Source organism: Adiantum capillus-veneris, chromosome 4 (genome assembly GCF_014529385.1).
Source record: "Adiantum capillus-veneris isolate H3 chromosome 4, ASM1452938v2, whole genome shotgun sequence".
NCBI lineage: Eukaryota > Viridiplantae > Streptophyta > Polypodiopsida > Polypodiales > Pteridaceae > Adiantum > Adiantum capillus-veneris.
This window is the reverse complement of record NC_140934.1, coordinates 14049504-14065602: the sequence shown is the minus strand read 5'-3', so window position 1 is coordinate 14065602 and position 16099 is coordinate 14049504. Positions and strand designations below refer to the sequence as shown.

At 43.6% G+C, this 16099-nt stretch overlaps 1 protein-coding gene across 1 annotated transcript in view; it reads right to left on the bottom strand.

Annotated features, from left to right (window-relative positions):
* Window positions 1-525: 525 nt before the first annotated feature.
* ARF3 (ADP-ribosylation factor 3) overlaps window positions 526-16099 on the bottom strand; it is a 131295-nt gene continuing 115721 nt past the window's right edge. The window contains exons 6-8 of the mRNA XM_086510175.1: window positions 1120-1167; window positions 907-1037; window positions 526-691 (exon numbers count right to left, since the gene is read on the bottom strand). Coding sequence (XP_086366301.1) covers window positions 658-691; window positions 907-1037; window positions 1120-1167 — 213 coding nt within the window. The 3' untranslated portion in view covers window positions 526-657. The remainder of the gene's footprint in view (window positions 692-906; window positions 1038-1119; window positions 1168-16099) is intronic.

Sequence of the window (16099 nt, the reverse complement as noted above, 5' to 3'; positions counted from 1 at the left end):
CGAGTATCCTCAAAATCCACAATTTTTAATTTTTAACACTTAAGACCTTACAATTAGGTTACAATTGCCACGAAAAGAATAATTAACAATTGTAACTTAATTTTTAACACTTGCAGTTAGGTTACAATTGTCACATTGAACATACGTATCATCTCCACCATTGCCATTAAAAAAAAAAAACAGCACAACAGACGAGCCGATATACATACTTTAGCTGCCAAATTGCAAGCTAATACATCAATGCTAATAGTCAGTACTGTTGGATGACATCAGGAGGAAACCCAAGGAAAATTAAAATACAAACCTTACACCTCACAAAACAGCTCTCAAAAAGGCCAATGTGGAGATTCTCAACTATGGAAACTCCTTGCATAGAACGAGCCTGATGCCTTAAAGATGTCATTGTTCAGACGTCAATGCATGTCAAACTAAAGAGAAACTCCCATTTCATGCATGCCCAAAGATCTTATGGTTAACCCTGTACCACGTTAGCAAATTTATGAAACAACGACAAACGGCAGCATTAAATATGCTTCAGTTGCAGCCATCAGGTCCATTATTTACTCGATGGCATGAAGGACGCATATCACAGCTTGACTCCAGCATTTAATCAAATTTGCAAATTTGAGGATCAGTGAGAACAAAGGCTCCACCAACTCATCTCCCCCGACCTTTCAGTGTATTACTCAACCTGTAATCCATCACATGGCTGGATAAGAGAGCGGACTCAGCTTGTATTCTTCTACTTTACGTGTGAATAAGGTTCAGCTCATGTAGCTCAAACTAAGGAGGAACATTGTAATAATTAACCTAGAAAGACTTACACCAGCACTAACCTACAAGACGGTTGAATGCTGAACAGCACTTGATACAGGAATTGTAAGCAACAATTATGCGTTAACTTACCAGTCCAAGCCTTCATAGAGTCCCTCTCCCTTGACGGCTGAAGTCTTAAAAATGGCCCATTGCCGGCTTTTTATTTTGTGCAGACTCAGAGCTTCTGTAATTGCTGCATCATCCAAAGCCCCAGGGAGATCCTGAGAAAGATGGTACAAGAAAACAAGTCTTACAATGTATCCTAGACTCAAGAACGCAGATAGAAAACAAGAAAACAAGAACCTGTTTGTTGGCATAAATTAGAATTACAGCATCCTTCAGCTCCTCTTCCTGCACCACCATACGGTGAAAAGGTGGGTTAACATTTTCCCCTGCCTTCTGCAACTTCAATTCATACTCTTGGTTGACCTAGCATTTCCCTTGATTCAATAGTTCCTCTTACGAAATTGAGCCTCACCAGAAAACCCCGTAAAACAGAAACTTTTCTAGTGTTTCTCTTTCTTCTACCTACCTCACAATTTGGTGAATCTACTACGATGAGCTAAAGACCTCGCTCATGTAAGTCTTTATCCTCTTCTGAACTGGTTTTCATGCAGCCAAGAGAGGGCAGGAGAACAATCAATCAAAAACCATGTTTCTCAACCTTTTAGAAAAGAATAGTCAACCCAGCTACCCAGTTAAATGATCCCAGCATATACACATACATCATACCTACGCCTCTCTCTCTCTCTCTCTCTCTCTCTCTCTCTCTCTCTCTGTGTGTGTGTGTGTGTGTGTGTGTGTGTGTGTGTGTGTAGAAAAGTGGGGCTTGACCCTTTGCATTACATAAAAATCAACCATCAGTCCATCATACACAAGGAATATGGGAAAAACCCTAACAGATTTACAATGAGATCATGGGGAAAAATCCCATAACAACCCATAGGAAACATCTAGAGATTAAGATACTTTAACCAGGCAGTGAAGTGTAGCTATCTGGATAGTAATCAAGTCTACACAGATTTGCCCAAAGTTATGTCCACCTCAGGCAATGTAGCAAAAATCACCAAGTCCAGTGCTGTGTTTATCTTATTGATATAAAGCATCCAAAGAAAGAACCTCTGTAGCAGCTCACAAAAGCCAAGGGACTGTGAAACCCATAGGCCGTGCCTCCACAATCATCCGCATCTGTCACAAGACGGGCACCACGTGCCAATAGAAAAGAACAGACTAAACAGACTTTTGGCACTTCATTAACAACTGGACTGAAAGAGAGAGAGAGACGACACGCGACACAGAGTGGCAGAATTCCATCCCAGAGAGTATTGGCCCCAAACCTTGGCGCCCCTTTCGGTGTTTCTTTATATTGCATCAACACAGTACAAGTCGGTACTGCACCTTCTCCAGGAAGCATGCCAAAGCATGAGTCCTAACCTCATATTTAAAGGCCCTTGGCCTGAAAAGCAGTTACAGTGAACAGCCTTCAAAACTCAAAAGCTTCTGGTCCAAAAAGCAATGCCAAAAGCTGCCAGCGTAATTTACGGAAATCCGTACAGCTACCACGTCATCAGCCAGCGCAAAACGCGAAAATTCGTACAACCTGCCACATCATCATGCCAGCGCAATTTTCGAAAATCTGCCACGTCATCAGTTTTTCCTTTGTGTGTGGGTTTTGCTTTATTTTAATCCTTTATGTCGCCCCATCGGACGGGGTCCCCGTAAGTTGGTAGGACTTCTTCTTCTGTTACTTGTTCTTCTTAGGGTTTAGGCCCCTCGGCCGGCATCTGCAAGTCGGCTCCCTTCTTTAGGGCTTTGACACGTCAACAATTTGTGACAGCATCCATTCTAACATTGCCTGATGATGAGCTCCCAAAAAGGAAGCAGATTTACTGCACAACTAGACTGTAAGAGAGGCACGAGGGACCTCTCTCTCTCTCTCTCTCTCTCTCTCTCTCATAACAAGTCTTGAGTTCAACTCTCCTCGTCGGATAGATCTTTAAGGTCTCTTGGGATAGTTTCCTATGACGTTAAAATACTCTTCTTCTGGGGTCTCTGCGTGTGGGTGTGGGTGTGGGTGTGGGTGTGTGTGTGTGTGTGCTAATAAAAAGAGGAAAATGGTCTAACCTTTTGATCACCCCAGTGTGGTAGATTGGTTATGCCATTTCCCTCTTGAATAACAAGTTTTGAGTTCAACTCTCCTCGTCGGATAGATCTTTAAGGTCTCTTGGGGGGGTGGGGGTGTGGGTGCGTGTGTGCTAATAAAAAGAGAAAAATGGTATGACCTTTCTTTCACCCAAGTGTGGTAGATTGGTTATGCCATTTCCCTCTTGAATAACAAGTCTTGAGTTCAACTCTCCTCGTCGGACAAATCTTTAAGGTCTCTTGGGATAGTTTCCTACGATGTTAAAATACTCTTCTTCTCTTTCTTCTTCTTCTTCTTCTTCTTCTTCTTCGTGTGTGTGTGTGTGTGTGAAGAGTCTCAGCGCAGTTTCAACGCTCCATGTTGCCTCACAAGCTCGGCGATTGGCTTTCTTCATAGCAACTCGCTAAGCAAAGTCTTTAACTTTGGGTCAGTAGCACCCATTGACGAAGCCAAAGCCACTTAGTCCATCAGAGAGGGTCACACCTTTTGCAATACAGACAGTGGATTTCTCCACTCTCAACCAACGAGGTAAAGGCAACACTTCCAAAGATGCCCACGAGAACACATCCAATTTTCGCTATTGTCGTAGCGGCCCCGAGCAAGGTCGACCGCATCGGACAACTCTAGACAGCCTTGGACCGAGTCATGGAAGAAAATTGTGACCTCAAGGCTCGCGTTAGCAAACTTGAGGCCCGATTCGGCGATTTGACATGGAGTATTTCTAGGCGCATAACCAGCTATACTTTGAAACACAGATCCACCTCCAAAACACCAAGAATATACTGTAGGTGTGGAAATACCTGATGCATAGCCTAGAAGGTAGTTCCTTGCCGATTTGGACCAACATTTGGACGCTCAAAGGTGGCCAGTTGAACTGGTATAGCTTGAGGGAGGAATTGGCATCCTAGCCCCCTGTTCATGAACAGAAAGCTTTTGCCTTGAAGCCTCAAGTGACTCCGCAACATGCGAATGCTCCTTGTCCTGCTGGACACATTAGGGACCTGTGCTTGAGCTTCAACATGCTCCGCAAGTTGAGGATGTGCCTTCGCTTGCTGTGACACTGAAGGAGGTTGCAAAAACTCCATAAGCCTGGGATTTTGCATTAACTGATTAAATGTAGTCGTAGTCGTGATAAGCTAGTTCTTGAACACGTCCTCTTCTTGTTGCCCAATCCCTGCTCTTTGATCACGGGACGCATTCACATCAGTAAAGGGTAAAGATAGTGGTGGCCGTGAACTTACGCCAACCTCACACACCATAGGAATAGCCTGTCTACCCTCTGAAGAAATGCCCTCTTCTCTAGTGTCATCCGTCCTATCAGCCATAGTGGAATTCCAAGTACCTGTACTTTGTGTCTTCACCCAAAACAGACCAAGGCTCACTTCTTGAGGAAAAAGTGATGCAGTCCCGGCAAAGGAACCATGAAACCGGCCTGTAGCCTTATTGAAGGGTGGTAAAACTTTAGCTTCCACCCAAAAGTACGTCGTCTAAATTTCCCTGCACTTAGGACACAAAGAAACTTCACAAATGAACCAGCAATTGGAATTAACCACTTCAAAAGAATCCACGACTTGGTAGCTAGAGTGCTCCAAAGTAGACAATGACACCTTGTTGACCTGGAAGATTGGCCCCCTTTCGATATACCTTTATTCAATCGAAAATAAATGACCCAAAGACTTACACCAAACTCTCACCAAGCTGTCCAAACCTGTCAAGGGCTGAAATTGCAGGTTTACGACCAATTTATGTAACATAACAGCGCCAAAACCCTTGTAGATCAAAAGTACACGTCTAGGACGGATTCCCCTGCATTTTAAAACCTTTCCGATGAGCTGTAGGTCAATTCCAACATGCTGTAATTTCCTATTCTGGTCGCTATCAAGTGCCGAAACCCATGTATAACCACTCCAAGACTTCCCCGAGGCTTCCTTGGTGTTATCTTGCAGTTTAGGAGTGCAAAACCCTAAACCTGCAAATAAACACAACAGGCTGTAATGCTCTATTTTGGATCGTTTTGAGCGAAGCAAACTCAGGAGCTCCCACATGCAATGGGACACTTCCCCTTTGATTTGGATGAGTTTTCACACAAGAAAACTCTCCATTTCCGCAATTTGTCGCGATGGAAGTGTTCGTACTTGTGGGAGATTAGCAATTAGCTAATCCAATTCTTGTTCAGAAGGCTCTTACCTGTGCAAATGTGCATAAAACCCACAGAATTGTACATAGTCATCTGAGTAGCCCAACTAGGGGGGCATTACAGTATGTGCAAAGGGGAGAGAGATGCACAAGAGCAAATAATCATGCGCTACATGAGACAAGGGAAGAAGGCAAGCTTTCCATTAAAGCTTCAAACCTGAAAATCCACTTACAAAACTGAAAATCAGCCTCCACTCTCATATTTGGATGCTCCAACTCGGAATGAGCCTTTTGGATGGTGTGGGGGTCTGCAGGTTGCTCTCCTACTGACATGTGTCCCATTTGCCCCATTTGGTTTAATTCCTAACCCCCTTCAAATTATGAAGTCTTGCCGCAGGGCCTAAAAGACTTTAACTTAGCCTAGCCACCTCTCTACTAGTCAGATTTTAATGCGGATCGGCCCAACCATCTCGTGGCTGCCTAGCCTTGACACTTGGTGGTGAAACTCTTGGTAATTGGCCATTTCACACTAGTCATGCGATGTTCGGGCATTTGTGATTTCAAAAAGAGGGTCCCAAAAATTAACTAAAAATCAAGGGAACGAAACCAACAAATAAAGTTGGTGTTTGTCACATGCTCGTAACAAATGTCTTGATCTATCTTGTTATTATCACATTCACATCACCCTTCATGTGGTGACTACGATAAAATGTTGTTGTTATTTCATCTTTCCGACACGTATTGAAAAGATACACATGAGAGAGCACATAAACACATTTATTTCAGGAATTCCATTTGAAATGTATACAAAGTCATTCAGTAGAATATTGTCAACCTATCACTATCCCTAAAATCTCCAAAGAAGTCGGTGACTTTATTCCCATCGAGGTAATCTATGACAAAAGAGCGGAGTGACTCCCCTCTTGTGCAGTCCTCACCACACCATATTCAACCTGTTGATTCATCAGTAGCTTTTGAAATAGTCAATGCTAAACCAAAAGCCTCACCTCCTCCATCCACTTGACATCAGGAGCCAGATAATTCCTGAACTTGACCAAATATTGTCGTGTCAGCTTACCTTTCACTTTCCTTGTGAGCCATGACCTGTTCTGGAATGAGTATCTCTTCCGTCTCGTCCACTTCTGGTCTCTCGTCTGGCTCCCTTCCCATTGGCACTTCAACTTTGAAAGGTCTCAATAGACTCACATGAAATGCATTGTGAATCTTCCAAGTATCTGGTAACTTCAATATGAAGGATACATCATTTATCTTTTCTTGTACCTGGAAAGGTCCATAGTGTCGCATACTTGGCTTTAGAAAAGGCCTCTCCTTACCCTTCCGTTTCCATAAATGTGCCTTCTCAAACTTAGCACCCAATCATTTTCCTTCAACTTCAAGTCACGTCGATGCTTGACTGCTGCATTCTTATATCATGCTTGAGACTTCTCCAAAGCCTCCCGTACCTTGGCACAAGCAGTGTCCACATCCTATGTATATTGGTCTGGTTCAAAAATCTTCTCGTTGGTGCTCAAAATCGGTGGAGCTTTTCTGACACCCTTGAGAATCTCAAATGGCACCTTGCCCGTAGAGTGTGAATTGTGTTGTTGTAAGCAAACTCCACTACGGGTAAAAACTTTCCCACAACGTCTTCCGATTGGAGATATATGACTTCAACAAGTCTAAAACCGCTTAATTGGCTATCTCTAGCTGCCCATCTGTCTGTGGATAAAATAAGGACGAGAATTTGAGTTGTGCACCCATATTCTCTCATATTGCTCTCCCAAACAAACTCGTAAACCGGAGATCTCTATACGACACAATGGATTCTCGTATACCATGTAACCTCAAAATCTGTGAGACAAACAACTTGGCCAAATGATCGGCTTCTTTTACTGTCTTCTTTACCGGAATAATGTGAGCCTATTTGCTGAATTGGTGGATGATTGCCGAAATGCCATCGTGCCCACTCTGAGCCTTCGAAAGATCAAAGATGAAGTCCATTGCTATACTCTCCCAAGGTCGGTTAAGAATGGGTAAAGGTTGTAGTCGACCTGGTGCCTTGTTAAGAATGGGTAAAGGTTGTAGTAGACCTAGTGCCTTGTGTCCATCAACCTTGACCTTGTGAAACACTAGACAAGTGTGTACGAACTCATCCACATCCTTTCTGAGCCTAGGCCAGTAGAAATACTTTTCCACACCTTCCAAGGTACTCTTGATGCCTCTATGCAAAGGATTATAGCACTCTTTCAAGACCTTGTTCTTCAACCACTGTATGACACACAGCATGCTCTTTCACATTAAATAACCTCCCTTTAGAGCGTAGCCTGTAGCTGTCTCCCCTCTCAGTAACCGGTCAAAGATGTCTGCAAAATTTGGATTTGTAGCGTACTAACCAATCATATCTTCAAAATTCTAATGGTGTATTGTCGAAATAGCTAATACTGGTGGCCTTCAAGACAACGCATTTGCGACCAAATTCTTCTTTCTCGTAATGTGGACAATTTGGAAATAGAATTGAGACAAAATGTTTGCCCATCTCATTTGCTTATCTGAAAGTTGTTTCTACGACAAGAAGTATCTAAGATTATGTTGATTTGTAAACACTGCAAAATCTACTTCGAACAGGAAATGTCGCCTTTAAGTAAGAGCATGTATGACCGCTAGCAACTCTTTCTCATAGATCTATGCAACTTGCTTGGGTCGTGAGAACATTCTACTCTCATAGGATAAATGGCCCTCCTACATTAAGACCGCCCCTAGATTGCATCTACAGGCGTCACAGTAAACCTCAAATTGCTTCTACAATATCAGCACACGACCAATTGTGAAATTTTCCTTAAGAGTCTTGAATGCCGCAACTTTTGATGGTCCCCAAGCAAAAGGAACTCCTTTCTGATTCAAAATATGTAGGGGAGAGGCCATCTCCGAAAACTTTGGAATGAACCGCCTGTAGTACGTATATAAGCCCGAAAAGCTCCAAACTTCATATACATTTTCCAAATCTGGCCAATCCCTGATGGTTTCTATCTTGGCCGGGTCCATCTTTACACCCTCTACAGAGACTGTGTGTCCTAAAAAGTGCATTTCGGGCAAGAAAAAATGGCGTTTCTTCCAATTAAACACCAATATATGTTGTTGTAGTGCCCGAAAAACCTGTAACATATGGTGTCTATGCTCTACTTTACTCTTGGAGAACACAATGATGCCGTCGAAAAAAGTGCCCACAAATGGCCTATACTCCCTGAAAATCCGATCCATCATCCTGTTGAACGTTGCAAGAGTATTTGTGAGACCAAAAGGCATCATCAAATACTCGTACAATCTGAAGGACGTCTTGAAGGCTATCTTCTCTACATCTCCAGGTCTCCAGAGCAATCTTGATATGATGATAGCCACTTTTCACGTGGATTCTACTAAAACATGTACAATCTTATAGCATGTCTAGTATATCATCGATCTTGGGTATTGGAAACCTGTTCTTGATGGTAATGTTGTTGAGAGCTCTTTAGTCAATGCACTTTCTCCAAGATCCATCTTTCTTTAGTACAAGAAGCATTGGTGAACAATAAGGTGATGTATTGCGCTGAATGAGACCCTTTTCAAGAAGTTCTTTCACTTGGTTCATAATCTCCTCATTCTAAGCTCCGCTTACTCTGTAAGGTGGCCGGTTCTACTGCGTGCTGCCCAGAATCAAATCAATCGTATGATCTCCAGGTCACTCAGAAGGTAACTCTCCAAGCAAACCCTCAAAGAAACGATCAGCTTGAGCTTGCAATCTGTGATAACATCCTCTTCATATTCTTCTGTACCCATGTGGAAGTGAAGACGCATTTGAATTTTATCCACGTTGTAGACGCTTCCTTGCACAAAAGTAGGGATGACAACCAAGTGTAGGCATTCCGTTTCAAATAAGAGGACGCTCTTCGAGCTTTGGAATGCTCGAAAAAAAGGCCTCCTAAAAAGACAATGTCAAACTGTTCTATAAAAGCAAGAGCTCTATGGGTGTCCTTATGGCCCGAAAATGTGTCAAACTTGAGTGATTGCCCTCCCTCTTTAAAATCCTTGGTCTTCCCGTCTTTCTTCTCAAGATGGTCAAATTGGTTCAGTCTGTACCGGTGTCTCCGTTTCTTTCCAAACATTTGACTCATCCGAATAAGAATTGTCTAATTTAGGTACAAAGTATTCTCGTCAAAACTGTCAGAATGCTTCCAAGCTTCTTCATATGATCTACTCTTCTTGGTCCATTCGTTCTTCTTGCTCTTTTGAGCCTTGCTTCGCTTCTAGTGCTTCCCGTCCTCCTCGTTGGAGTCAGAGGAAGAGGCACTCTCCAATCTATATGAAGTTGACGATGAACTAGGGTCATCCGCAAATCGTACACACTTCTTAAATTTACTAACTGCCTCGAACATAGATTTCAGACCTAATGTGCCGAGATAATCTATTGCACGGCTTTTCTTTTGAAAGTTGTTCGAAGTCTTTATTACTTTATTGACCTGCTGCTCTACAGCATTATCAAACTTATCTTGCGAGTACAGTTTTTGATTAGCTGCACTCGACTTTGATTTTTGTTTCATTACTGACTTCAGAGGTGAGTGAATGGCTGCCTGCCATCTCGAATGAATTTCGTCAAGTGGGTGATTCTTCAAAAACTTTGCAATTTGTGGATCGTTGGCGTACTTGAGCATTTGGTTGGCACAAATATCAACCTGCAATTGATGTTGGGATTCCATCCTGTCGAGGTCATTTGGTGGAAGAGAGTCATACTCGGCTCTCGATTTTTCGACAAAGGCCAACTCCTGCTAGACCCTCTGTTGGTGTCTTCACTTATGCGAGCAAGTGGAACAGCTTCCTCCCTGCCAGATTCTCTGTCGGAATCCATATGTTGCGGAAAAAGGGATCGGATCCTTCATAGAAGAAGAATCATTTTAGCTTTGATGATACCACTGTAATAGACTTGGACACTCCAAGCCAAAGATATATTGCAACACACGTGAGAAACTGCAAAAAACTCAGTAAAACTTGAAAAGAGAGAGAGAGAGAGGGAGTCGACATGGCACGGCGGAGTTTCGCGCCTAAATGCATTGGCCCCAAAAACTGGCGCCCTTCTCGATATTCCTTTTCTATTATGCTTTGCAAAGTACAAATCCAAGCCAAATATGAGAAGTAAGGCCCTAGCACGTTTATAAAGGCCCCTCGGCCTATCCAAAAGCAGATACATGAAACCATGTACTTCTAAAAGCATCTGGCTTCAAAGGCAAGCGCCTAGAGAGTCATCCGTACACGTTGCCACATAAGCAAGTGCCTCCGTAAATCACGGGTCAGTCCGTATGTGCTGCAACATCATCATCTCTAGGCAATTGCCTACTTTATTTTTAAAAAGATTAAGGCCCCTCGGTCGAGTTCAGGTAAGTTGGTAGGGTTAGGTTTTAAACCTAACCCTCTTTGGGCCACTCGGCCAGAACCTGTAAGTTGGTACAACTTGTTCTGCTTCATTTTGCTACAATCTAGGCCCTTTGCTCAAGTTGTTTTGTCCACTCCAAAGAAAGTTGGCGCCGCAAACATGCCATGACTCCAATGTTAAAAGTAACGTACGATGTAGTGAAACAAACGGTCGCAAGAACTACCTAATTTACCACAAGGGCTCTGCCAGCCAAAGACGTATGCAAAGAAGATCAATGTTAAAGCTTCCTCGTGATACTCTGTAAAACTAGCTCAATCTGTTGTTCAACAGACACATCAATGCCAACATGAAAACCCAAATATCTGCAAGTCTGTTCTCTAGGCAGCCATGTGAAATTATTGCGCACACCCCATTGACAGTCCTCTCTCTCCATACATACATATGGGGTGAGTATGCTACTCCTTTCTACATGGCCCCAGCCCAGCAGTCATTACCAAATCCACCATATTCACCACCTCCCCTACGCAAAGACTGTTGCAGGGATTGTGTGCAAGGAGAAGGCAGAGGATCTTGAGTTCTAAAAGGAGCTCGAGAGTCTAGACGCACAAGTCAAACCGGTGATTCATTTGCTCTCCCAGCCGCATACAATGGTGCATCCCCACAAAAGAGACATCATCACTGCAAGAAGACTCTGCACCATAAATCCAACCAGCAAACAAGAGAAAAAACAAAAAATGAACAACCAATAAAGAGGCACAACAAGCAAACACACGCACCTCAACCACAAGCAGTCATACAAAACGCACTCACCCCAAGCATATGCACATTCACAAGCACAAGCATCACACGCGCATACAAGCAAGCAAGCTAAACAAACAGAAACGAGGAGAAACAAAGAAAATTACATGCATAAGAACAACAAACAAAATGTAAGGAAAGAAACCGTCGCAGGTAGCACAAGTGCCATAAGAGGGAAAGAGACATCACTCAATCCTTTCTACAGCACATATGGTTTCTCACAGAGAATCCGATAGAGACGACACCCCTCCGATTGTTGGTTTGTGGGGAAATGAAGAAACGCAATATCCCAACAGGGGAACACAGAAAATAAATGGAGGTTCCAACGGAAATAAGCCTTTTTCCAAGGAGTAGGGAGATTTTGGCAAATTTCCGGCGAGGAATCTCAACAAAGCGGAGTACAAATATCAACTGCATGTTGATACGTGTGTGAAAAGATTGATCAAGTACTCTAAAGACCCGAAATATGTGAATCACTTGAATTACCCGATTGATTCACTCGAGATATGTGAATCACTTGCCGATTCTCCTCTTAAGACAATAAGGAAGCTGAAAGAAGAGCCGAGTGCAAAAGAGAAGAAATTGTAGTCGCAAAAAGAGTTTGACCAATGAAAATAAGACAAACCGATTGATGGAAAGCTTAAAGCACTCTCGAAAGAAGAGGAAATCAATGGGTTTCCCTCGTTATTTAGGCGGAGAGTCGACTTTCAAGTTGGTAAGAAGATCGAAGAAGCGTGTTCATTTCGAGGATGACCCAAAATTTTCTTCATCTTCAAAAGTTCCACCGGTTCATCGTCCTCTAGTTCTAGAGAGGATGAGAAAAAGTGGAAGAAGCGGAGAAAAAACAAGAACCAAGGAAAGCAGATTTTTTAAAAAGTCTGGAATGCAAAGGGACCCATCTAGCGGTTCAATGGAGGAGACTTCATCCTGTGCTAGCAGTTCACACAAGAAACAAAAGGACAAGAAGACTGAGGAGTTCAAGGATGGGGGTCAAGTAGTCAAGTTTGACACGTTTTCAAGCTACCAACGCACCCATCGAGTTCTTGAACTCATATAGCAGTTTGACGTTGCCTTATCGGGAGGTCGTTTCTCGGAAAGCTCCATGGTGCGAAGGGAGGGATCTTACTTGCACAGACATGGTGGTCTACTCTGCTGTTGCGTGAAGAAGATGTCACCACTGCTTGGCATCATCTGAGAATGACTTAGAAAGACACTTTGGATGACTATTGCCACAAGTTTTAGGATATCTATTTGCTAGTGTCCTCGTTTCAGAGAATCGATTTGAAGGACCAGATTGAGTTGTTTTCTTGTGGATTGCCAAAAGAGATTCGACGGTATTGTCTGCAACAGAAGCCTGACTACGTTCAGAGACGTATGGTTCATGCCAAGCAAGGTTTTATTATACATGTTGGCTCATTGACCTATCCTACGGACAAGCCAATGTCCACCTCAACAAGGCAAGAGTCTTCCAAGGACAAGAAAGATCAAGGGAACCGGATGTCAAATTTTTGAAGAAGTAAGGGAATTAGCTGATAGTTCAACCAAGGGTTCCAAGGAAGCAAGGGAATCAGTTGATATTTCATTGAAGAATTTCTGACTATTTAGATTGAGGTGCCAGTGGACAGGGGAGGCTAGCAAGGCAACCTACAGGTCACAAGGCACGAGAAAAGAACAGAAACGTAAGCTTGTTGAATTTGGTGTGGTGCGGGTTGCACAAGAGGGGTGCCACTCCACTCCTTTGTCAAAGATTTCCTGGATTGAATAAAGTCACTAATTTCTCCTTGAGATTTTAGGGATACTAACAGGCTGAGAGTTTTTTGTGGAATGACTTTGTACATTGAATTGAAAAATTCCTTGATTGAACTAAAGCCATGAGCTCTTTCGTGTGTGTATTGTTAGAGACATATAGAGAAAAATGAAATGTCTGCAACATTTTGTTTGATAAATGATTTGAACTTAGTGCATCTAGACATCTGTTAGAGATTAGCAAGATCTAGATGTGATGGCTAAGTACATGAGAATTGAATGTAATTCTAGTGCATCAAGATTTCTATCTGGATGAGATGACTCGATACTGTTGTGAGAGCCTCAAGCGTTCCAAAAGGATGAGATGGCTGCACAGTGATCCAGGTGCATCGACACTTCTGAGATGGCTAGATTGAATGTATGAAACACAGTGTTCAGTGTGAACTAACAGTGATTTTGTGAGTTGCGTGCAATGTGAATATACTACCTTGTGGGATGGTCATGGGCATGGTTTGCTTGAACTGTGAAAAGAAAGGATATGAACCTGATAGTGACAAGATTTAGTAGATCAAGACGTCTGTGAAAAGATCAGAGCGGTCTGAATGTGATTGCTAAATAGTTACAATGATCCTAATCTATATCTAAGCTTGACAAATATGCAATTGATCAGTGACTGATGTCTTTGTAGAAGTGCTAGATTTGTGGAGTCTAGTGCATGGGTACATAAGAGTCAATGTCTACCGAAAAAAGTTTGTCCTTTGGTTGTTTTGCAGGCATAATCAAGGGCAATTATAATTCTTTCAGAAGGGGAGAATGTCACAAGTTGGTGACGTGTGTCACGATTGTGACTATGTTACAATATTACGTCTACTCCTAGTTGCCGATACGCGAAGTGCCATGCCAAGGAGGACCCCTACGCTTGGATGGTCACGACCTTTCGCTCAAGAGACATACCTCTTCGCCAAAAGCCACACTCCTTCGACGACTGGTCACACCCCTTCGCTCTATGGTTGCGACTCTTCGTCCAATGGTTGCAGCTCTTCGCCGAAAGGATCATGTCTCTTCACCATGAGACGTGTCTTTTCATTTGTGCCTCTTCGTCTCCTATATAAGGAGCCTATTGTACTCAGTTTTCAAGCAATCATTCAATCAATCAACCACACATTCAGTCTCTTGAGTCTCAGTTTGATCTTAAGTATGAAGTTTTGAGTCTTGATTATAGGATTAGCACTACTAATCCTCACAGTGGTATCAAAGCAAAAAAAAATTCCCGGGACCCGAAGGTTGTGAGCCTCTCACCCTCTCCGCTACATTCTATCCCCTTCCCGAAGTTGTATGGAAGTAGAAGAAAGATGGTACATACGACCTCATGAGGTAACTTGAATTTTATCACTCTAATTCTATATGCAAGACAGAAGAGAGATGTGTGTGTGCGGCTTACTCGGAGAACCCTGTGTACAGCTATGTGTGTTGTGATTCTCCGTGTGGGCGTATTGGAGTTCCTATGACTGTTGGTGAGGTCTTTCATTGGGAGTGCCTCTTTGTTGGTGCCCCTTCGCGTAGCGCAGGAGTGAACCACCATCCTTTGGAGAGTCAACGTCACTGTCTTTGGGACTGCCCTATGGCACAACAAGTTTGGCCAACTTCGTGTCCTTCGGCTGATGCCAGCTCTCTCCACAGCACGGCAGAACACTTGGGGGGCAGTTGCTTGGTCCACTCTCACGGGCCCTGCACTACAGTTTGAGCTATCCTCCACCAGCAAGATGATAGTGATACACGGGGGTCGACCTAGACTCTCCCCTCCTACAGAGCTCACTCCACAGGAGTTGTGCAGTGAGAGAGAGATGTGTCAAGAGCTCATGTGTGCCCTGACACTCTGGTTCATCTGGCGGGCCCGCTGCTTCCGCATCCTTGAAGCTCGCCTCGTGCCACCAATAGAGATTGTTCGTGATTTTGGTTGGAGTTGATCCATACTCTCAGGGGACAGTTCGAGAGACTTCAGGGCAGCTCCGACCGCATGCGGGAGTGTAGAGAGGCGTTCCTTCGACTATGGTGCCTTGGGCCTTTCTTCATCATGGTCCAGGGTGTGCTCAGATGGCACTACCGTCCACCTATGTGGCTCTTCCCACCTCCCATATCATGATTTAGCCCTTATTGTACATATGCTGTTTTTTCATTGGGAGAGTCTCCCCTTATGTTTGTTGTAGCCCTCTCTAGTAGAGGTGGTTGTAGCCCTATGGGCAGTTTCATTAACTAATAGAAGGATCTTTTTCTCGGGAAAAAGATGAACCCGCAGGCGGTCACCCCCTTCCCAAGGTTCGCATCCCTTCATCTCTATAACCGGCATGTACAACGTATAGGGCGGTACTATTTCAATTACATGTTAACTTTACATAGAGCATTGAGAAGCAAAGAGAACACAGTTGCGTCCGGCGACTAGAATGTGGCACACACGAGACCGACACCCTGTAGGCCCCGAAGATTGGCGCCCCTTTCAATTTCTTTATTCATTTGAAGTAGATGATCCGAGCACTTAGTACAAGATTTCACAAAGCTGTCTAAACTTGGCGAGGGCTGAAAACGCAGGTTTCTGACCTGATTTCGGTAGCATAACTGCACAAAAACCCCTGTAGGTCAAAAGTACCTGTCCAAGACGGATTCCCTCGCTATCTGGAAGCTTTCTGGTGAGCTGTCACAGAAATTCAGCGTGCTATAATTCTCTATTTCTCACTGCCGGGTGCCCAAAAGCCTGTACACGCATCCCAAGGCTTTCACGGGGCTCCCCTTGGTGTTCCCTTGCAGTTTAGGTGCGAAACGCTAAACCTGCAGAAAAACACAGCAAGCTGTAATTCTCTGTTTTGGATTGTTTTTCACGGAGCGAACACGCCTGCGCGTGTCCCAAGGGCTTCCCTGTGAATTGGACGAGTTTTCACGCGAGAAAACTCTCCAAACTCGCAATCTTCCGCGATGGAACTGCGCGTACCTAGGGGGATTAGCAGTTAGCTAATCCGGTTCTTGTTCAGAAGGCTCTTGCATTGGCAAACACACATAAACCCCTA